We start from the raw sequence: 22,655 nt of genomic DNA, 5'->3' as shown, positions 1-22,655 counted from the left end.
AATAGCCCTGTGCCCCTCAGTTATTACTTTGTAAACTCTTAGTATTTATTGGACTTTTTGTGCCTCACCAGCACTGAAAATAGTCATTGTGGATAGACTGAAATCTTCAACTAATGTTTTGATTTTGAGCCTAAGTTTAACCTGTGTAACATTTAAAATAAACTCACCTGTAAGAGAAGAAAGTTGAATAACGGCAATATAGTGATTTTATAACAGTGAGTTACTCCTTATTGTAATATTTTACTCTGTGTAACTAAGACAGGCATGTATAAACCCCTCACAATAGCAAGGTATCGTTGTCTACTATGGCTTTTTCCAAGTGAATTTCTACCAAGTTTGCTTATATCAAATAATTTTGCAAGTGACCAAACCAAACTTGAGACACTGCACAGGACTTATTCAATGTACTAGCTTAGATTGGAAATTGCAATCCTTTTTTTCCAGCCAGCTCCAGAGCTGTGTTGACATCTATTATGTATAGAGAGACGTATAAACATCATCACTTACCAGAAAAGGTGAAAAGCAAATAATCTGGAAGTTCAAAGATGAGATGATCTTGGTGAAAGAGCTCTGCCTACCTAGGGACTGCTTATATTTGGAGATTAGGCCAGTGTTTCTATATTGCAACATTTCAAGAGCAGCTTTTCTTAGATATAGGCTGTGTAATGGCAAGGAGCAATTGTGCTGTTGTAGCCTCAAAGTGCTTACCATTGTAATTTTGATTCATTGCCAGAACTCCCTACCACTTACTGACAGCTGTGGTGTTTAACTTAGCACTTGGAAATCCATAGGTGGGCAGACTGTGCAAGTACTTGTAATATACAGTATTCTTCTTGCCTTTGATTTAACAATACTTGCTTATTGTCTCCCTTCAAGTTGATGTCTTAAATTTACAAATGATGAATCAATCACTTCAGGAAATGCCAGAACTGAAATTGCAGAGAAATTGCATTGAAAATTTAAATAAGGGGGACAGGGAGTCCATTCTCATTGATAATGTGAATTTGGTGGTCTCTCAACTGATTCAGAAGAAGAAACTGATAATAGAGATGGGTATTTTTCATGCAGTCCTGTTATTCATAAATAATAGATAAACTCTCCCTTTCCAGTATACTGGAAGAATTTTTTATTTAGAAATTCAAGTCTCTCTATTCCAGCTCTTCATGAGAAAACTTTCTTTCTAGGTTTCTTCTAAGGTCAAGCTCCCAAGGGCTTATGTCCTGCTCTTTTGTACCTTATATCTGTCTATGTTTCTATGGTGATTCTCACTCTTCAGGGTTTTTCACAGACCCTCATTTCTGCTGAAACAAAGCTTTTTAAAAAGCCATGATTTTGGTGTCCTGATGTGCCTGCTGTAGATTGGAGATGCCTGTTGTATCTACTGAGTCCATTCATAGCATCCACTGAGTTGTTCTGGTTTAAGTGAGAATACACTGTTAAAGGAGTACCAGTTCCAATGTAAATGAAACTGAATTGAAAGTATTATTAACAGTTTGCAGACCTCTTAACTAGTACAAAGAGAAAGCAACAGTGATTTTATTGTGCTTTTATTGCTTTGTTGGTACAAATTTTTTTTATGAGCATCTAAATGCGGAATGCAATTGATTTGGCATTAATATGATGTTCCACAGGTTCCCTGGTTTTTCTGGATATTTTATAGTCTTAACTATAAAGAAGCCATTTGGGTCAAATTCTGAGACTTTGCATGGATGAACTCCCACCAACTTGCACGGGCATGTACTGAGGTGTGGAGCCAGGATTTGCTCTGTTCTGAACTATGTGTGCATGGAAACATTTTGGATTTAGATAAAGCCAGGAGTGTTTTTCTAGGAGTTTCATAAAGGGCTTGTGATGGATTCTTGAACAAAGAAAAACATATATTTCTCTGAAGTAAAGGTGAGATATGAAATGACATTCAAGGGCAAAAAATCCTGTCATGTAACCTCTTGACAGATGAAAAGAAAGCTACAAAGCAGTAAAAACAACAGTTGGTAAAATATGTCATGTAGCCAGGTTTTCTCATCACAAAAAAAAGCCCAAATACACAGCTTGGGATATAGGTCTGGGATTGTAAACCTATTTGGATGACAATATACTCAATATAAAAATGTTATAGATGTTCTTCTTTCTAGTAACATCTAAAGGGATTCTTCAGCAAATAAGAAACATAGATGTTAGAAAGGATATGGTTGCAAAAAAAAAAAAAAAAACAAAGGAGGCAAATGCTTCTGTAGAGGATGGAAAACAGATAATGGGTAGGTCATTAACAATGATCCTTTGGACACAGAGCAGGGACCGAACTCCTTGAGTCCCTGCTTTTGCCTTGATCTGTGATCAAAGTTAGTTCCTGCAGGCCTTCTGCTGACATGGCTCACCTTCTGTTTCAGCCTGGCTTGCACACTCCAGTGTGATGTGTGAGTGGAGTGTGATGGAGAGGCTGGAGCCTTTCACTCTTTTGTCCATCTGACACTGCCGGCAGCTTACCAAGGGAGTTAGAATACCCTCATACGACTCCTATGCAGGCACAACTGACCCCAGAATTTTACCCAGCATCAAGTGACATAGAAATGGCAGAAGAATGCTTAGAGAATGGACATTTTCCCTGAGTTCTAAAACACTTCTACTAGTAGGAGTTAATAGTTTTCAGCTGGGCAACCTGTTAAAATGCCACTGCAGTTATTTTACCTGTTGCTTAGAATATGTGCCCACAAACCTGCTGCCATGATAATTACCTGTTTTAAAACCTAGGTATGAAAATAGTAGTCCTTTAAACTGTTATTTCTGAGCATTATCAGAGAACTTCAAACCTCATCATAGAGACCTGAGCAGAGGTGGAGTCTCTGTTGTTCCCAGCTTATACTGAGACCCTTGGAGGTGATATCTGTGGCTGCTGAGGGCAGAGGCAAAGTCTGTGTCCTTCCCATGGTACAGGAATCTGTGCCTACAACCACCCATGTAGGACCCTGGCACTACCTGGAAGCATACATGACCCCTAAAAGAGCAGGAGGAACTCTGCATGTGCAGGATTGAGCATGTAATGTCATCGAGAGAGGCAATAATAACTGTAAAATGCAGTAAGAGATTACCACAGATTTAGTTCTTATTTTCTCAGGAAATAAATGTATACTTGCTTTTAATTGCAATTGTAACAAATATGTAAGTTCATGTATGTTTTTCATGATCTGTGATAAAGCATGCTGCTTCCATATATTCTGAGTATATATTGTAATATGTAGGCCACTTTGGTGTTATGCACAGGGAATATTATGCATATGCATATGTTTATGCATATTAAAAATTGGTGTTGGGGAATGAGGATAGTTTTTTTGATGACTGTGATATAGGGAACACCATTTAAAAAATGAGTTTAAGTGAGGCAGAGGTGAAGTGGCACTGTACACGACTATTTCCCTCATCAGAAGTACTTCGCATGCTTGCATTTTTCAAAAGACAAAATCATGTTTGTCTTCCTTGAATGTGCACACATTCCTGGAGGTGGGGGATGGTTTTCTGTCCTTTTTCTTTTTTTCCCTGGCCCTTAAATGAAGTTGAGATTGGATAATTTGGCCACAGCAACTGAAGGATATGTTGCAGGGAAGGAGGAAGAACAGAGTTTGTATTTATTATTGTAAAAGCTCTTTTTTTCATGTTAATTCCTTTAAAAAAATATAATAGTACGTAGGGGTTACATTACAGGCCTGTTTCACCAACACAAAGTATCTGTACTGGAGTAGCACATGCAAATGAAGACAAAACAGAGAATCATTGTTTAATATAATTTGCTTCAGAAAAAAGCTAACCTATTCTTGTTTTAGTAAAAAAAAAAACAAATTAAAAATTTCATTTTGACACTTTTCCTTAAAGAGCGTTGGGGCTGAGGAAATATCTTTATTTGGCTTAATAACCTTATTTCTTCCCATTAACATTTTCTGCAGAGTAAGTGGTTAGTCATTAAACACCAACTCTACAAAGATTTAAGCACACACCTAATTGTGCTCACAAGAGTTATCCCACTGAAATGGGAATGCTTTCCTGAGCAAAATAGTTCTGGATTCAAAGTAGGAATAGCTAAAATCCTTAAAGCAGCGCTTTCAAATACATTAGAATTAATTTAACCTTTCACTCTTCTGAGTCTATAATTTGATTGATTATTCACTTAAAACTTTTCATGCAACAGTATATGCTTCCTAAGTGGTGTTTGTCTAGTGGAAATATGCAAAAAATAGGAGTATGCATAATATTGTGCGTCTTTTGATTCTTATTACATTGAGATTTTTTTATTTTCTTGGTCAAAACTATTTGCTGTTTCTTACTTTTCGTATTGATCTTAGAGATCTTCTCTAAATGTAGTGGTATTTAGTGACTTTATAGTGTTAGAGACCACTCAGACCTACTTTAAACTTACCCATTTTTAGAAAAATTAAATACACATTTTTACTTACACATTCTTTCATATATAAAAAAAAAGTTTCTGAATTCCAGGAAATTTAGTGCCATCAACCTGTATCAAAAAAGTTTTTGCCAGACAGGACAGGTACCTTTGCAATGTTTTGCCACAGATTCCAGCAAAGCCAGGGCTTAAGAGTCAGCATAGAGGGCTCACTCCATTGAAATGTGATGTTCTGTAGCACACTCCAGGACTCTCTTTAAATATAGTCTGTCTTACATGTGGAGATCAGCATGTCTGGGTCTGTCAGGGTCTGGAATAGACCCCTTCCTTTTTGGGTATTTGCATTTCAAGAATGATCATAGAATCAGAGAATCATGCAGTCAGAGAATGGTTTGGCTTAGAAAGGACTTCAAAGATCCTCTAGTTCCAATTCCCTTGCCATACACAGACTCTTTTCACCGGACCAAGTCACTGAGATACCTTGATCCAGGCTAGGTAGAATGTCTTTTGGAGTCTTCCTAGAGAGTCAAACTCTCTAGGAAAGACATATTCTTAATTAACTGAAACAAAATAAAAAACATGCTGCAGCTCTTACACAAGTAAATCTTTCCCAATTGGAAATGGAAGTAGAAGATTCATCTACTTTGTGTGGAAGATGAATTTTACAATACTATACAGTTCACTCAAATGGCAGACATAGAAGAAGAAGCAACACCATTTTTCCCAGTAAAGTGAACAAACAGAATTTATCTCTGGCCTTATCTGACATTTATCATTTGTACCCTCCTCTGTATAACACCAAGTAAAGCATAAGGTTGGCAAATTTTAAACATTCTGTTGACAAAACCTAACAATCTATTACTAACATGGTAACTCTAATCATCCAGCATCCTACCTGTGCACTGAGCAGCCTGAAAAAGAGATATCTGATATGATAAAAATGGTTCCTAAAAATTTCTGGGATTTTACCTCACTACTGCTGTCGGGGCAAATGTCAGCTAGAGTGACACCACCTTCCATTGTTCACTCCAGAGATTTATTCCAGAGGCTATGGTGTGGCACTTCCAAAAACTACCTCAATCTCTTCCTTGTTTGAACAGTTCAGTAAATTTTGTAAAAAAAATATAGGGAAAATATATACCTGTACTAAAAATGCCAAATACAAAATGTGTGTGACTCAAGCTGAGTGGTTTGTTTCAAAGTTAAAACTTTTCCTGTACTTTGGAAGGGCTGCTAGTGTAGCTGATAACCACTAAAGTTGTACTCCAAGGGATATGATATTTATAACTACAGTAGTAATTTACTAATATCAATTTAGTCAGTTCCTTGGAGAGAGAAAGCTATATTAGTAAAATGACCATATCTACATAAGAGTCTTTGCAAATATAAGCAACAATCTGAAGGAAAATAAAATAAAACAAAACTAAATAAAATAAAATAAACATTTTTTAAAATCCCCTGCCATCAAGCTAAGCCTGCAAAACTTCTGAGTATATACCAGGACTCAGAAAAGCATGTGCATTTTAAGAATAAAAAAATAGGCTTTGAAGTAGGGAGCACTCAGTGAAGATGAATGGGCTGAGGTCACAACTCTACATGTTTTATTGTTTTAGTCCATCTGACTTGCTGAACAAACAAGCAGCCAAGTGCTGATTTACAGAGGGAAGGTTATCTTCCTGACCAATGAGGACCAAATGTTCTGTTTTGAAACAGAATCAGATTCTATGGAACGTAAAATTCTTGGAACCTGCTGCTGATTTCCTGCCTTTAGTAATTTCTTCATGCAGCTGGCAGAAGTGTGAAACAGTAAAATCAAGCAGTTTAGGAAACTTTCCACAGCCATGTCTTCCTAATGCTGAGTATGACAGGATTGTAAAACATGACACAGAGAAAATGAGCCATTGAATCTGATTTCTTTTTTAATCTAACAGGTTTTCAAATAATTGTATTTTCTTACATTTTACTTAAATGTTACTTAAGGGTCATCTACAGCTGGGAAACTGAGTCCAGCTAAGTGCAAACCAGGAGCTTTTATTAAAACACGGCAAACTGGCAAATCCAAATAAAGATTTCTGGACTCCACAATGTACAGAACTGCTTTGATAGCCATAACTGTCTAATAAATGCATGTTTTCACAGGAATTTTTCTTTAGCCAATGTCTCATGGTGGAAAAAGAAAGAACTCTAGCAAAGGTACTCTATAAAAACTTTGGGGTAGGCAGATTCACAAAGAGACTCAAACTTTCAACATTAGTCATGATTTATCTTAGATGGAGAGAGACTTGATTTATCAAATAAGTTAATAATCACATCACCCTGATGAATGGTGGATAGCTGTCCAGTTTGGGGGAAATAATTCCGCCTGATTTCCAATAATTGTTTTAGCCTTTTGTTTACTGGACATACTGGGATGATATAGCCTTGTTTCTTGCACAGAAACAATGCCATCTAGATCTATAATTAAATAGGCACTGGAGCAGAGATTTGGCACTATCTGTGTCTGTGTCTCTTGCTGGTTAAACATGCCAAACACAGCACTGCAGGACAAAATTCTCCTCATCTATCTATGACGAAATTAATATTTGCTTTATGCAAAATGACACAGGACAAGAAAGCTTCTTTTAAGAACAGCATGTAGGTAGGGCTTCTCCTGAGAGAATAGCTTGGTTCGTATCACTTATTCCTGGTCTTGCAAAGTGTCCCAGCCCAAAATCTGTGTCCTAGCTATGGAGCTCACAAAAAGGCTGTGAAGCTTTAGTTCGTACTTCAAAGAGAGTTTCCAGCTGAGAATTGAAGTCAGAAGTACATGCTTTTCCCTGCACAATTAGCCTTGGCCGAGTCTTGATGAATCTAAGTCAGTAACTAAGTTGTGCAGAACTGCACTTTGTTGGACTTCATTTTATCTGCTTTATATTTCCTGGGATTTGCTCTTGCTGTTTGGCATCATGTCAATGCTATATTTTAAAAACTTCACTTGCTCAAAGAAAATTGGAGAAAGCAGAAGATCAGAGTTGAAAGGTTTCTTGGAAGAAACCAAGAAGTTTTGTGTTTCTGGATACAGTGATTACTGTTCAGCTGTTCAGATGATTTAAGCTAAACAATCCTACATTAGTCAACAGTTCTATTACAAGACTCCTTGTAAAAGCAAAGCCTTCTCTAATATGGAGGCCTCTCAGGAAATAGAAGAATAAAGTGAAATTAATTTGTGCTCAACCCCCAAATCAGGGATCATTACAGTCTTATTTTCAAGGGCTTAAAATGGTTTGGTACTGTTGGCCACTTGACAAATCACATCTGAGTAAGAAAATTTGTCAAGGTGTTCTTCCTCTTCCACACATTTCTAGAAGGAACAATTCTTGTTATCACATGTTCTGAGTCATAATAACAAACATTACTGGAAAGTTACAAATATTTTAAAAAGAAAATTAAGTTTCTCACACTTATTTATCAGTCCTTTTTCAGAGAAGGGTACCAGAGCAGACATTATTTGAAACTCATGCAGTACTTGATCTTTCAGCTGAACGTATCAACATTCATTAATCTTACTTACTGATCATTTGTACTGCCTTTATTATCAGGTAAAGAATAAATACAAATTCTAGCAAAAATTCATCAAGACTTGTGATCTGTTGTTTTAAGGCTGACTACACAGAAGTTTGTTATAAACATTTCAAAAATCCTTTCATAAATCTTTTACATCTTAACGATTTTAAACTTAAGCAGGCTAAGAAAGTTTTTCATATATCCAACATAATTGCATGTTTTTCATTAACACACTCCTGTTGTGATTCCAAGTTAAAAACTTTATATATATAAAGTAACTAACCACAATTAATATATTAAACTAAAATTTCTGTATTATATTTTGACAGCAAATAAAAAGAAACAAAGAAGTCTAAGAAATCTTTGAAAATGTAATTGGTTTCATTTTAATTGATCATTTTAATAGCACACAAGGCGTAACAAAATTAAAAGCCTATTAGTGATCATTGTTCCAAAAATGCACTTTACTTCCATTAACTTACATGATTTTAGTGGGAGCACATTTAAAGTACAGCTGTAAATATTTTTAATCTTTGACTTTTTCTTTTACAGGAGCCTCTAAATGTTATTGATCCCAGTTTGATGGATCTAAATGGTCCAAGTGAAGATGCACTAGAATGGGATGAAACTGACATAAGTAATAAGCTCATCAGTATTCATGAAGACTTAAGTGATCCTGATCAGGAGCTCAACAAGGATGATCTAAACCAGAAACCTGCCTCAGAAGAATGTGGTGATAATGATGCGAATGAGGATGAAAGTATCAGTAATCATGGAATTCCTCTTTATTGTCCCAACATTACTTCCCCTCCAAATCCTCACATCTATCAGGTCTATAGTCTTCATAATATTGAATTATCAGAAAAAAAACATATGCCTTTTTTGAAAAAAACATCCAGACTCTCCAGTGTAATGCAGTCTAACATTTTAAACAAAAGTCTCAGTAAAGATTCACCATTTTCATCTACCAAATCCCTGCCAGATCTGATAGGAGGTACCACATTGGCAAAACCATATAACTGCATGTATCAGAGTGGGAACATAAGCAGGCATTCTGAGAGTGAGAGTGGGATAGTGAGTGAATGTGATACAGAAACTACAAATAATTCAGAAATTTTTTTGCTAAATGATATTGAAAGCAGTCAGAGTAATCCTGAAATTGGGCACGTGGAAATCCAAGTGGATAATGTAATAAAACCAAAACTAAAGCAAGATGAAGAAGATCATACTAGTCTTTCAGATGATTTCCAATTGGCTCCATCTGTATGCTGTGGAAGTGAAAATGATGAGGATTTGGACAGCATTACTATGTCTAACCCTGGTTGTACAGAAGAATTGCAAGGAAAACATGATGTGTTTACATTTTATGATTATTCATATCTTCAAGGCTCCAAATTCAAATTACCAGTGATAATGAAACAATCACAGATTGAAAAAAAACATAAAGAGGGTAGTTTGTTTCATGACTTTTGTTTTGACAAAATACCGGGTAAATCCGAACATAAGTCAGGAGAGTCACAACCAGATGGGTTTATTCATGATCATAATCTGGCAAGTATCTGTGGAGAATCAGATCCCAGTTCTGGTAAATCTGCAGAAATTGCAAAAAAGTTACCTGTTACAGAGAATACAAGACAGGTTTCCACTTTATCTCATAGTTCTTCTTTAGAATCTCTGTCGGTAGTAGGTGATTTGTTCAGCTCAGGTATTTTTAAAAGTGGAGATGGTCTTCAGCGAAGTGCCTCTTTGGAGAGCTGGCTGACTTCCTACAAAAGCAACGAAGATCTTTTCAGTCATCATGGCTCTGGAGACATAAGTGCAAGCAGTGATTCTGTTGGAGAGCTCAGTAAAAGGACATTAGATCTTCTGAATCGCTTAGAGAATATCCAGAGTCCTTCAGATCAAAAAATAAAGCGCAGCATCTCTGATATGACACTCCAAAGTAGCTCTCAAAAAATGTCTTTTACTGGACAGCTGTCTCTAGATATTGCATCTTCAATCAATGAAGATTCAGCAGCTTCTCTCACTGAACTCAGCAGCAGTGAGGATCTTTCTCTCTGCTCTGAAGACGTTGTACTGCACAGAAATAAAATACCAGATTCAAATGCATCATTTAGGAAACATCTTAATAGATCTGTAGCTGATGAGAGTGATGTCAATGTCAGCATGATTGTTAATGTCTCCTGCACTTCTGCTTGTACTGATGATGAAGATGACAGTGATTTGCTTTCAAGTTCCACCCTTACCTTAACTGAGGAAGAGCTAGGTATCAAAGATGAAGATGACGACTCCAGTATAGCAACTGATGAGGATATTTATGAAGAATGCAATTTAATTTCAGGACTTGATTATATAAAAAATGAGCTCCAAACCTGGATTAGACCAAAATTTTCCTTGACAAGGGAGAAAAGAAAAAGTAACCTCAGTGATGAAATTCAGCGCAGTAAAGAAGTTAGTAATGAGACATCAAAAGCCACAGATACATTAAGCATTGAAACACTGTTGAATGGTTCAGTGCAGAAAATATCGGAAAATAATGGCAATAGTAAGAATATACCGTGTGATCGTGGAAAAGGGACAAAGAGTCACCCAGTGAAAGACATCTCTCAGGTTGTGAAGGATCAGCTTGTGGATGATATGGAAAATGGCAATGTCGAAAATACTCCTGGCAGCCAAAAGGATGGTCTTGTTAGTGTCACAGCAACCCCCAAAACTCATGCATCACTTGATGTCAGAGAAGCTGAAAATGAGTGTGGTGTCTGTGAAGCATTTACAGACAGTTCAGATGATTCACATATGGATAGCAAGGAGACTGTTCTTTCTTCAGCTGGATCCAGGAACCCTCCAAGAGAATGTCAAAGTCATCTTCAGCCTGATCATCACTCTGTTGCTTCCTCTCCTGCAAAAAAGCCTTGCCTTGAATCTTCCTCAGAAATTAATTCTGTAGGCATACAAGATACAGCTTTACAGCCATCCTTACCTAGTGGTCAACAACATAGAATAAATGCTACTGAAAAATTTCCTGATTGCTGTGCAGCCTTGAAATCCAGTGAAGCAGAATGCAACTCATCAGCCAATGGTTTTGATTTGTGCTGTAACTGTGAATCTGCTGATTTTGATAAAAAAACCATGGAAGATGGCTCAGTACACAATTTTGTCAGGGAGATAATAGACATGGCATCAACAGCTTTGAAAAGTAAGTCACAACCTGAATATGAGTCATCTGCTCCAGCTTCATTAGCACAGATCAAGGAAAAAGTGTTAGAGCACTCTCACAGACCCATCCAGCTAAGAAAAGGGGACTTCTATTCTTATCTTTCACTTTCTTCTCATGATAGTGACTGTGGAGAGGTAATCAAATACATCGAGGAAAAGAGCAGCACTCCTGTGCCACTGGACTTCACAGATGAGAGAGAAGATATTGAATGTTTCTTTGAAGCCTGTCCTGAGGAAGAACGGGTTGAGCAGCAGCAACAGTCTGCTTCTAATGGTTCTCCTGAAGCACAAGTTGAGCAGCAGCAACCTATTTCTAACCCTATTTCTGAAACATCTGCAGAATCACTAGGTGAAGTGACTCCAGAGTCATTAGAATTAAAAACTTCTTCTGAAGGTAGGGATTTATCTTTCTTATGTGGGGATGACAATTATATAAATATTCTAAATACTAACAAAAAATGTACATCAAGTAATTCAAAAAATGCTGATGATGATTTGCTGTTTTCAGATGGACGAAATGAAAGTTTGGAAAAGAATTCTCCAGAGGTTAGCACTAAAAAGAGTAGTGCAGGAAAATCACCAGGAACAGAAGATGAAAAAGGATGTGTTGCTGCTTCTGAAGAGGCCTCAGGTACAGAGTTTCAGATAAAGCCTGGTCATTCACAGAAAAAGGAAGGTTTACATCAGAACAGAAAAACTCTTACTTGCGAAGAAAATCTCCTCAAACTTCATAAGGAAAGACATATAAATATGCACAGATAGAATGTAACCCTCTCCAGGCACATAGATTATTCTAAAAACAGGTATGTACTCTACAAGTTGCACTTTTTTTTTTAACTTTTCTTTTTTAACTTTTTTTTGTACAATGAAAGGAGATGAATCATCAGCCAGGACTTCTGTTTCATGATAGTGCTATGTCATTTGTTTTGATTACACTATAATCCCAGTTTACATGCCACTAGTTAACAAATGCAGTGAATACGAATTGCTTTTTGCCCTTTGGCTTTGCACTGACTGGAGCTGCTCCCTTCTGGAACAAGTCTGCTATCTTGCAGAACCTGGGAATTCCTCCAACGTAATCTATCAGTCTCCATTCCCTCCTCAGCTGAGGGAACCAGAAACCATTCCTGCTCATTGATGCATTTGTCTGCAGGCATCTCTTCTTAGGAGGGGTTCAAAAGCACTTGATAAAGCTAAACTTCCAGTTCTACAAGAACTAGTTTGTTTGACTAGTGAGTTGGAGTTCTACAACATTTCCATCCATGAAGAATGGCTAAGCAGACTGGAGAACAGAGAGATAATAAATAATCTCCTGATGCCAGTTAACCATTATTTTAATTCAGTAAGCCATTATTAAGAACAGAATTATTACAACATATCAGTAGGCCAAAAGCTGAGGTTTCCAAAACAACAAATCTTTACAACATCATGAAAGTATATAATGTGAGGGTAATGGAGATGGAAACTGATGACTGTCCAGTACCCAGCAGTACTGCAACCTTCGGTCCTCTTTTGTGGTAAGCATTTTGAAACATGAATAAGATGATGGAACCTAAGGCAAAAAGGTGGCCCTGATCTCTACCAGTGTTTGAAAGTGGTTCAAATCTGGAATTTCTAACCTCACATAAATGTTGAACAATAGCTGCACATTTAATTACGGAAGAGGATCTACAAAACCACTTTTGGATCAGTTCCTAGCATTCAGCACTGCTGTTTTGAGTCTCACTAGTTTGGTGACCCAAAAGCCAGCACAGCTCTATCAAATGCCATTAGTCTTTGGAAACACTCCTCCAGCAGACCACAGCCAGAACAGCAACTCCAAATGCCAATCCAATTCCAAATGCCGCTGCTTGCCAGAAACTGTAGCAAGGGAATTTACTATAAAAGACAAGGCTAAGCATGGGACAGGTTTCCTTGAGGAGTTCTTGAGTCTCCACCTCTGGAGATTTTCAAAATTCAAGTGGATGTGGCCCTGAATAATCTTTTCTACCTTTGAAAATAGCTTTTCTTTTAACAGGAGGTTGGACCAGTTGATGTTCAAGTTTCCTTCCAACCTAAATTATGTTATGATTCCAAGATGTTGGCAGGAGAAAAGGCTGTTATTCATCACTGCCCATGGAAAACATTAGTACCCTCCTATGGCAAACTATGTAGCTGTAGCAGAGGATCACATCTGATTTATACAAAATAGATTTCTTTGCTGCTCTTAGAGATCTAACTTCCTCATTTTTAATTTTGTTATGTTATATTCCTAAGCTTTGGGCTTTCCATTTATTGGTGGTTTACCCAGCTTTCCCACAGTCACATATATATTTCTAGCAAAGCCTTTAGATTATGACAGCAATAGTCTACAGCTTGCTGCTATCTCAACACATCTCTGTTTGACTAATGCATTATCTTGGAACCATCATAGCAAAGAGGATATGTCTGGAATGTTTTTGAAATAGGCCATCATGACCTGCTGATTGCCAATTAGGTTAATACTTGGACACATCCAAACAATTGGAGAAGCAATGGAAATCAACTATGAATTACAAAACTCATAGATAATTCTATGTATTCTAGAATTAAATTAAATTGATTATAAGTATATAGAAGTCTCTATTTGGAAATTGAGATGATGACAAAAGTCTGAGATTGTTAACTGAAGCTTTCCAAGTTATTGTTTTACTAGTTGTCTCATTTTTTCACTCATTTTTATAATATTATTTTGAGAAAGAATATTTGCTGTATTGAGTGTGATTTTATCCTTGTTCTCATTCTTTCACTGATAATGACATGTCTTTTCAATTTGTTAGTACTTTTGCTCTGAGGATCTCAAAATACTGCATAAACTTACCTCACTCTTCAGAACTTTATAGTTATTTGCATGGTAGCTAGATTTTTTTTCCATAAGACTGGAAATGAAAATATGCAGTTTGTGTGAGTTCTAAGATTGGACATAGAAGATAGGTTTAATAAAAAATGCCCCACAATGCAATAAAATATAATGCAAAATCTGGATACAACAACTTGATAGGGTTATATTATAGCTTCCACTTTTGCCCAGTGGCTGACAAATTATTTTAAGAGAACAAAGCTCTTCACACTACATTCCCACTTTTTAAATGTAGGAAGATACACTGGTTCTTAACTTGGACATATAGCATTACTTCCATGGAAACTATGTACTGTATTATTCCCAGTAGTAAAGTTCTAGAATACATATAGTTTATCTCTGACCCACCAAAAATGAAAATATGAGCTGCTAGGTTTGGTTTCACTAAAGTCTGAGCTCCCTTCCCCCATCCACAAGCTTGATGCTTTAACTTCATCTCTCATGCTATGGGGAATGAATTACAGAAGCAATCTATCCTAATTTGTTAACTTATTCAAATAACAGTTATTATACTTAACTATGCTAAAGATTATCTTTTTGGTGGCAGATTGTTTATTTTTTGATGAGGCTAATTACTGATTTTCCAAAGGTAATTTACATTTATTACTAATACATCTTTTAAAATGTGACAGATAAATGTTGTTCCCATAAGTGTATTATGAAAAAAGTTACTATTTAAAAACACATTATTTAATTTGAAAGATAAATGGCAAACACCATTATTTTTCCTGAAGCACCTGTGCTGTAAGCTCATTTAAATGTGTAATTCCATGTGTAGCTGCAATACTTAGAAAAAAAAATCTATACTATATGTGTACCTTAAAAGCATACTGAGAATTCAAAGCTGAAAAAGACATGGTTTCAAATGTAGGTTGATTTTGTACTGTTTTAGTATTCACCCTGGCTTTACAGGGGAATAAAACTAATAGTGAATAAATAGTTTTATCAAATAGTGAATAAATAGTTTTGTCAAATGCTGCAGTCCTGTTATTTAACAGTGTGCTACAAAAAAACCAAAACAAAACAAAACCAAAAAACCAAAAAACCAACAACAACAACAACAACAACAACAACAACAACAACAAAAACCAAAAAACCAAAAAAAACCAAAAAAAACCACCAAACCTGACACAGAGTTCTTCAACAGAGGTGCTCATAAAGCTGCACTGATTTTGTTTCTCAATTAGGAGTCACCTTGAAAGATCTATCTGTACATGAGATCATGTAATCTTCTGCTGCCACTGTGACCCATGACTCACCAATGGGATGGGAACTTTTAGTTACAAATTCAATATGCATAGAGATCAATACATTTAGGACATTTATGTGTTCTACCCAAAGTCTTTTCTAGAGGATGCCTTAGAATTCTATGTGTAATCTGTTAGTTCTTACAAGTAAATCCAAAAGCTATTTCCTTACTTCTGTATTTTAAATTTAAGTTTTAGCTTAATTTAGGGGAAAAATAATTTACTTGCACTTAAGAAAACTAAATTGATTTTATCTGACAGTGCTGCAATATTAGATAGAATATTCTGCCACTTACCATCACCAGGAGAAACCCAGCACCGGTGCTCAAAGCGCCTGACTGTTATTTCCTGCTCAGCAATAGATATTTTGTATGACATTTTCCTTCCTTGTCTCATTTTTTTAGCAACAAAATAATGAGAATAATGATCAGTGAGACCTATGAATAATAGCCTATTTATGTAAAAGTATTTTGAGATCCACAGATAAAAGACAATACATAACTGCAAAGGACTGTTAGTTATTTACTTCCTACAGGAGGAAAAACCCACGTTTACATAATAGTTAGTATATAACAATTTACTTTTAGAGACTGGAACTACAATAATAATCTAAATCTTTGCTTAATTTTTTTTTTCTAGAGATTTTTATAGGGAAGTAAATAATATAAAGTTTCTTTATAGAGTTTAAAGCAGTCTTGACTTTTTAGCTCCTTACAGTACCTGACTTTAAAAAAGCTAAATAAACAGAGAATCTTATATTGAAATTTATGAATTACATATTTTTTGAAAAATCCATCAGCGAGACTTTTCTTACTCATGCCAGAATTGTAGAAACCTTTCATACAATCTGCCACTTTATTCAGATCAGTTCTTCATTAATATCTAAACAGACAGTTGAGCTTTTCAATATTTTCAAGTAAGTATTTCTTGTATAAATGGGGAAGGATGTGGTCAGTTGCAACAAAGAAGATCAAAGGAGATGGTAACTGGATAGATCCAGATATTCCTGCTTAACTTGGAAGGCACATAATGCATGTCTGGAGTGCCTCCTAGGAAATGCCTAAGAGATGTACTTTGCACTAATCTTTGAGCTGTATTCTGACAGTTATTTCTTCATAATTCTCATCATAAGCCCATGCTCTTTGCTGAATAGTTTAACCATAAACTCTGAGCTGGATAATTCTATAGTAGGCAAATTTAACTCATTGCTGGTACTAGAAGTGTCTAAATAGTTATTTACAATTTAAAAATGCAGTGATGATACTGACAATTCTATTCACAGACCACTTCTGTGACAGTCTTTTCCTCTTCTCCATTGAAGTCTCACTATATATGTTTGCACAAATATTAAAATAATTGTTAGATAGATCTTTTTGTTGCTTGACTTTTGAAAATTTCCATATTTCCATTGGTTGGTGCGCTTCTGTGTGCTGGAGGTAAGTTCACAGGTAAAGATGAGGATATGATCCAGGGAAAAGGTCCAATGTGATGAACGCCCTTATTCCTTTAGAAGCAAAGTCTTTATGAAAAGCAGTGACTTTTCTACATCAATTAATTTTTTCACATTCACTTGTACCTCAGGCTGTTAAAAGTAATTTTTTGCCTATTGTATGCTTCTGCATTAAAGACTCTGGCATGTGACCATTTAATGGCTATGTATTATTGTTCTGGAAGACCTGTGTTTTGCAAATAAAACTTCATTTTCTGTAACCTACTATTACTTTTCTGTTTCCTTTTAGAAACTTGGCTGCAATTCAGGTGCAGGTTCATCCTGTAAACCCTGGGATGACCTCCAATTCCATTGTATCACTGCCCTTCATTAAACTGACTCCCAAGATAATTTTTTTTTTCCAAATGTGGTTTGTCCATGTTGGCTTTGTGGTCAGGCTGCATATGCTAGTCCTATTTCAGTGATCATTTTATTTTGTAGCAAGGCCATTTGCCTTCATATGGATTCCTCTCCCAAGCTACCTCTAATGACCTCCCCTTCCTAAATTGGATGCTCCTGTACTACTTACCACTGGTTCTGTTCTTTAAAGTACTATAGAATTCACGGTCAGTCTGGTTCATCTTTTCAGAATTGTACCTGTCAGTACTCTTCTATTTTATGTATCAAATTTAATATTTATCTGTATAATATATAAGTTTATTGAAACTATTTTGCTTTTAAAGTGACTATTTTGTTGGATTGCAGCAAAAAGAAGTCATTGGTCCTCCTGATTCAATACATCTAAAAATTAATCAATTTAAATAATGGCATTTTATTTATTTAATTTAAAAATTTAATCTATGCAACACTTCAAGAAACACCTACATAGTGTTGTATATTAGAAACTGTTGACATTCTACTGAATTAAGTATAACATTTTGGGTTTTTATGCTTCTTGAGGTGGTAATGAGAAAAAGTTTTTAAAAAATGTGTGCCTTGCTGTATTTCTTATACCATTTATTAAAAAGCTGCTTTCACAGTAAAATTATGTTGGTTTGAAAGGAGAAAATAGCAAGGTTAAGATGTGTGAATAATTTCTGTATATATGTATAACCAACTGCAAACATTGATGTATAATGACAGTATAAAATGCTTTCATGTTTGTGATGTCCAGTGATGTGGAAATTATAAGCCTTAAAACCATTAGATTGCATGGTAATTAGAATTGGCACAATAAACATAGTTTATTGGGGAAAAAAAAGCAGAATTGGTGATCTGTTTTACCTTCGTTCCAAGCACAGAATGCTTTATCAAAATTCCAAAGAATATGGTTTTCTTTGCAAATATTCCCTAGAGATATACCACTCCAACTGGTGAAGATTTGTATTGTCTAGCTCACAGGTAAAGAACTTTGTCTTTAAAGATTCTGTAGGTCTTTTGGGCCAAACAAGGAGACACAAAAGTTTAGTATCTCATACAGTATTTTATAGCAGATCTTTTAATTGTTCATCAGCAACAGTTTGTTGTCCAATTCTTAAAATTTCATTCATTTACATATCGAATAAGTTCTATCTAGATGCTCTAGCAGTTGGCTGTTTTGATGACTTAGATTGTACATTTCAAGTGCTTTTATCTGTTGCTAAAAGATATTGAGTGGCCAAAAAAAGCCAACCAGCCAGCTTTATAAGTGAACTCTGCAAACATGGCATTCATCTCCTAAAAACACTATTGGGAAGGAATGTCAGGAAATTTAAGACAAGCAGTGCCCTCTGATGCCACCTTTAATCATTATATTTCCAACTATATAAACATTTTTACAAAAAGCTTCAGCATTCCTCCTTTAAAACATGGACATCAGTTTGACAAGCTTAGCTGTAAGAAGAGAGAAGCTACACTGACCAGAAGATATATTCATGTAACACTGAAGGAACAGATTATTTAAGAACAATCTCAAGTTTTCCAAAGTATTAACAGCTTCCTATTACTGCAAAAGGGAAATTATTTGTCTCTCAATTTAAATTTCCACAGTGTAGCCTTAGGCAAGCTGTGAGGTTTGTAGGGCAGCAGTAACAGTGCTTATTTTTAAGTATAAATAAGAAGTATTTATTATGTGAACCTTTTGAATCTGCAGAGGTTTTGCACATGCATATCTTTTATCAGGTATAAGTCTAACAAGTTAACCAATAATTACCTAAAATATATAATTATATAGCTGAAGACCACTTTATTATATTTTATATATATATATATAAATATATATATAAAGTAATTCAAAATATTACTCCTAATTTTATTTACAGTGACAGTTATGTTTATTTATGAGTTATCTCAACCATGATTTTTTAAATTGTCTTGACAGAGGAATTGAGTTAATAATTATTCTTCTTTTCTCCCTAGTATTTTCTGATTTATGCTATCTTTTTTTTAAACTTACTTTGACTATGGTCATACCTTGCACTGTGACAACAGGCAAACTAATAATTCAGAGGCTTTTCAGATCTGTCATCTCACCCAACAGACTGTGCATAACTCCATCAATTACTTGTACCATTCTATTAGGCCATTTACCACAAATTCACTTTTTCCCTGGGGGAAAACAGTATTACTTGTCAAATCAATAAACCACATATTCATCATACAATATCTGAAATACTGTGTGGTCACAACTCAAATTTCTGTGGTTCCTCTTTGAGAGATTGGAACATTTTAATTTGACTAGTAATCCCACATCTATATTATTTGGTCTCATGAGATAAAGTTACCATTTTTAGGCTTTTTTGGCTAGAAAATTTACTCTTTTACAATTTTTATACTCAGAATTGACTTTGTTGTCAATAAAAATTGATTTCTAAGTGAAACACTGATATATATATTCCACAGGACTGTTTCCTCTCTTAGTGTAAGTCATGCTTATGGCCTTACTGTGCTGGAACTTCATTCAATTTCCTAAAGGAAAATATTGGTATGGTATAAAATTAATGTTGATATACCAAGAGTACCTTAGGATCAGCCCATGCAGAGAGTCCTGTATAGAACTCATTCCTGCTGGTGAAATTCTTTTGTGGCAGAGAGTAATGTTGCAAGCTTTCTGCAGAATTTATTCCCTACTAAAGTTCCACAGGCTGCTTTTTATTCCACACACTCCCTGGCTCATGCTTGAACAACATCTGCAATGTGTGAGGAGGCCATTTGACAGCAATGGCCCTGACACATGGATCTCCTTTTATTCCCCACTTCACATTTCTCCCACAGAGAGCCAGAGCTCTCCAGCTCTAAGCAAAGGGAGTGCACACTAACACTAGTGCTAAAATACATGCCTGGGACTACAGTTAAAAACGTTTTTTTTCACTCACATTAGTTTTAAATATGGATACGCCACATCCCCAGTCTCTCTCACTTAATGGTTTGCATTTTTCCCAAGGTAAATAAAAGATTTTTAGTGATACAGTGCATCTATACAGCACCACTGTACTGGTAAGAAAGTCAGGTGGTGTCTCCATGTTCTTATGGCTGTTTGTGCTGTTCTTTGGATACATGTGTACACATCAGCATGCAGGCACATGAAAATATTCTCAAATTGTTCCTGTTTGGTTTGCAATAAACTCAAATAAAGAGTTGCTGTCATTTAGACAACATCTTGACCTTCCTTCTTGGTAACAGGAAGCACAGAGGACATAGCCTTCCACACCACATATTTTAGCATTTCATTGCAATTCCCCTGTGTTGATGAAAACAACATATTTTGAATAACATGTATCTGCTAAGATGTCTGCTTTTGTTTTTTTGGTCCTTTTTTATTTGGCCAGAAGACATTGGGAACAATGTTGTAAATTTTTCTGTGCTATTGTGCTCAGGAAAGGGGTTATTAATGTTTAGGCCAGACTGTACTTGGCTCAAGAGGATTAACAGGGATGTCAAATTCTTAGCCAAGTCAATCTCCTCCACTGACAAGTTATAACAAACGTATTCCTAATAATAGCATCACTTTGAGAGGGGTTTTGGCCAACAAATGACATCTGATCTATTGCCTTCAGTGCTGTGTGTCTGATTTTCAGAGTTGCCCTGTCTTTTATGCCTTTTCCACCAAGCTCAAAAGCTTACATTTTTCATATGATCACTGTTTGCTCAGTAAATATATGTTCATTTTTGATATTAGAAATGTGCTAAGGACTACGCCATAAGTAAAGTTGGCATCATTTAAGTCTGTGTACTAGAGGAATTCTAGGTGCTTCAGTGCTTTAAAAATGGAATTTCCTTTGCACTAGAAAGCAGTATTACTTTACTTCTGGTGAGTGGAGAAATAAGCTAAGTTAAAACTAAAGTTAGAATTGTATAAATCAGTAATTTTAGATTACAAATATTACTGTGATATCATAGTTATTGTCAAACTAGTTATTAAAATTTACAGTTACACAATGATTAAAATTAAATTAAATATGAAAAGAACAGATAAGTAAATATTTTTACCTCTGCCTTATGTTGAGCCCATGTCTCTGTGGCATTCTGGAAGTGGAAGGGAAAATAATTTTTAAAACATATGAAATACTTTAAACATTTTTCTTTCTTCTAATTAGTGTAAGTATGTTTTGAATGCAGCAAGGATCTAGTTGTAGCATTTTCCAAACATTATGAGAGTGACAGGGAAAGGTATATTTCACAAGACTTCAATACTGAAAAAGACAAACCATTCTTGATTCACTTCATTTACAGAATGAAAAAAAAAATCAGACTTAGAAAGAACTTCTATTGAACATCAACCATATATTCCAAATATTTTCCCTTTTTTTCCTGGGGAGATAAGTAGTACTGAAAATAACATGCCCTTAGGCAAGGTGGTATGTCAATTTCTCCTACAGGCTGTGGTGCATATATACCTGAATTTCTGCTCTGTAGCTCTTGAATAAAAAACCTGATCATAGAATTCACTTTGGAGGCCATGGGTTTAGTTGTTTCTTCATAAGGAAGTGGACCAAATTGGGCTGAGGAACATCTGCCTCTAACAAGCTTTAAAAAGAAATTTTAGCATGCAGATTTTAAATAATACACAATTGCAGACAAAAAAAAAATTATAAAAGGAAATGCAAACAAAAAAGCAATCATTCTATAAATCCTAGTAGTCCCTGCCAGTAGTTTAATCAAGAATATTCCAACTTGAGTAGCATTATTATACTTCTATTTACTGATCATTATTTATCCTGACACATTGATGTTAGACAAATCTCTACAAAGCTTTTGCTTTACTTACCTCAAAATAGGGCTTTTCAAAGTGCTGAAAAGGTTATGGAAATGCCATTTCAATGGTTGAGATGGTGCATGAATCAAAAAACCCTGACATCATAGTTCTCTTGGGTTGCTGTCTGTGCCAGCTGAGCTGATCAGTGCTGCTTTTGGCCATATTTTGTGGAGGCAAAGCCTTTAAAAAGCTTTTCATGCACATAGACCTCAATTTTCCACTATTAATATGACTACTAAAGAAAGCTTTCTCTGTAAGGAGTTTGCCGTAAATGACAACATAAATGTTTCTCATACTTTCTGCTGCTCATTGTATATATTCCTGTATCTTATCCCCTGCTCCTCCAAGCTGAACATTTCTCCACTCTTACCGTTTCTTCTTGCACAGCTCAGAAAGTAAATGAAGTGTTTTCAACTTAAGTTTGTAATAGACAGTTTAAAGGTAATGCTTTAAAAGATGGGCAAGTGGCACCAGAGCTATAGTGGCTCGGAGTGAAGAGAAAGTGGCTGGCAGGAGGAATTCTAAGGCTTCAGTGCTTTAAGAATGGAATTTCCTTTGCAATAGCAAGCAGTATTATTTTATTTCTGGAGAGTGCGGGAATTAGCTAAGATAAAACATGAAGTTAGAATTGTGTAACTCAGTAATTTTAGAGTACGAATATTACTGGAGATGCAGGATGTTGAAGCTGTGCCAAGTAGACTGGAGGGAGGATTCAGATC

At 35.6% G+C, this 22,655-nt stretch overlaps 1 protein-coding gene and 1 long non-coding RNA gene across 6 annotated transcripts in view; one reads left to right on the top strand and one right to left on the bottom strand.

Annotated features, from left to right (window-relative positions):
* Positions 1 to 17,964, top strand: part of AKAP6 (A-kinase anchoring protein 6) — a 257,106-nt gene extending 239,142 nt beyond the window's left edge. For 3 of the 5 annotated variants that reach the window (XM_071426920.1, XM_071426917.1, XM_071426919.1), the window contains exon 13: positions 8,486 to 16,989. In XM_071426920.1, the coding sequence (XP_071283021.1) occupies positions 8,486 to 11,911 (3,426 nt within the window). In that variant the 3' untranslated portion in view covers positions 11,912 to 16,989. Of the gene's footprint in view, positions 1 to 8,485; positions 16,990 to 17,013 lie in introns of those variants that run through there. The other 2 variants (XM_071426918.1, XM_071426921.1) reach the window with 2 other exon arrangements.
* LOC139589977 (uncharacterized) overlaps positions 1 to 22,655 on the bottom strand; it is a 95,672-nt gene that overhangs the window by 29,470 nt on the left and 43,547 nt on the right. Inside the window, exon 2 of the long non-coding RNA XR_011679173.1 lies at positions 21,171 to 21,206. This is a non-coding gene — a long non-coding RNA (uncharacterized lncRNA). The remainder of the gene's footprint in view (positions 1 to 21,170; positions 21,207 to 22,655) is intronic.

The sequence above is a fragment of the Agelaius tricolor genome, unplaced genomic scaffold (genome assembly GCF_023055355.1).
Source record: "Agelaius tricolor isolate 1412-34295 unplaced genomic scaffold, bAgeTri1.0.p SCAF_5, whole genome shotgun sequence".
Classification (NCBI taxonomy): domain Eukaryota; kingdom Metazoa; phylum Chordata; class Aves; order Passeriformes; family Icteridae; genus Agelaius; species Agelaius tricolor.
This window is presented reverse-complemented; position numbering and strand designations above follow the sequence as displayed.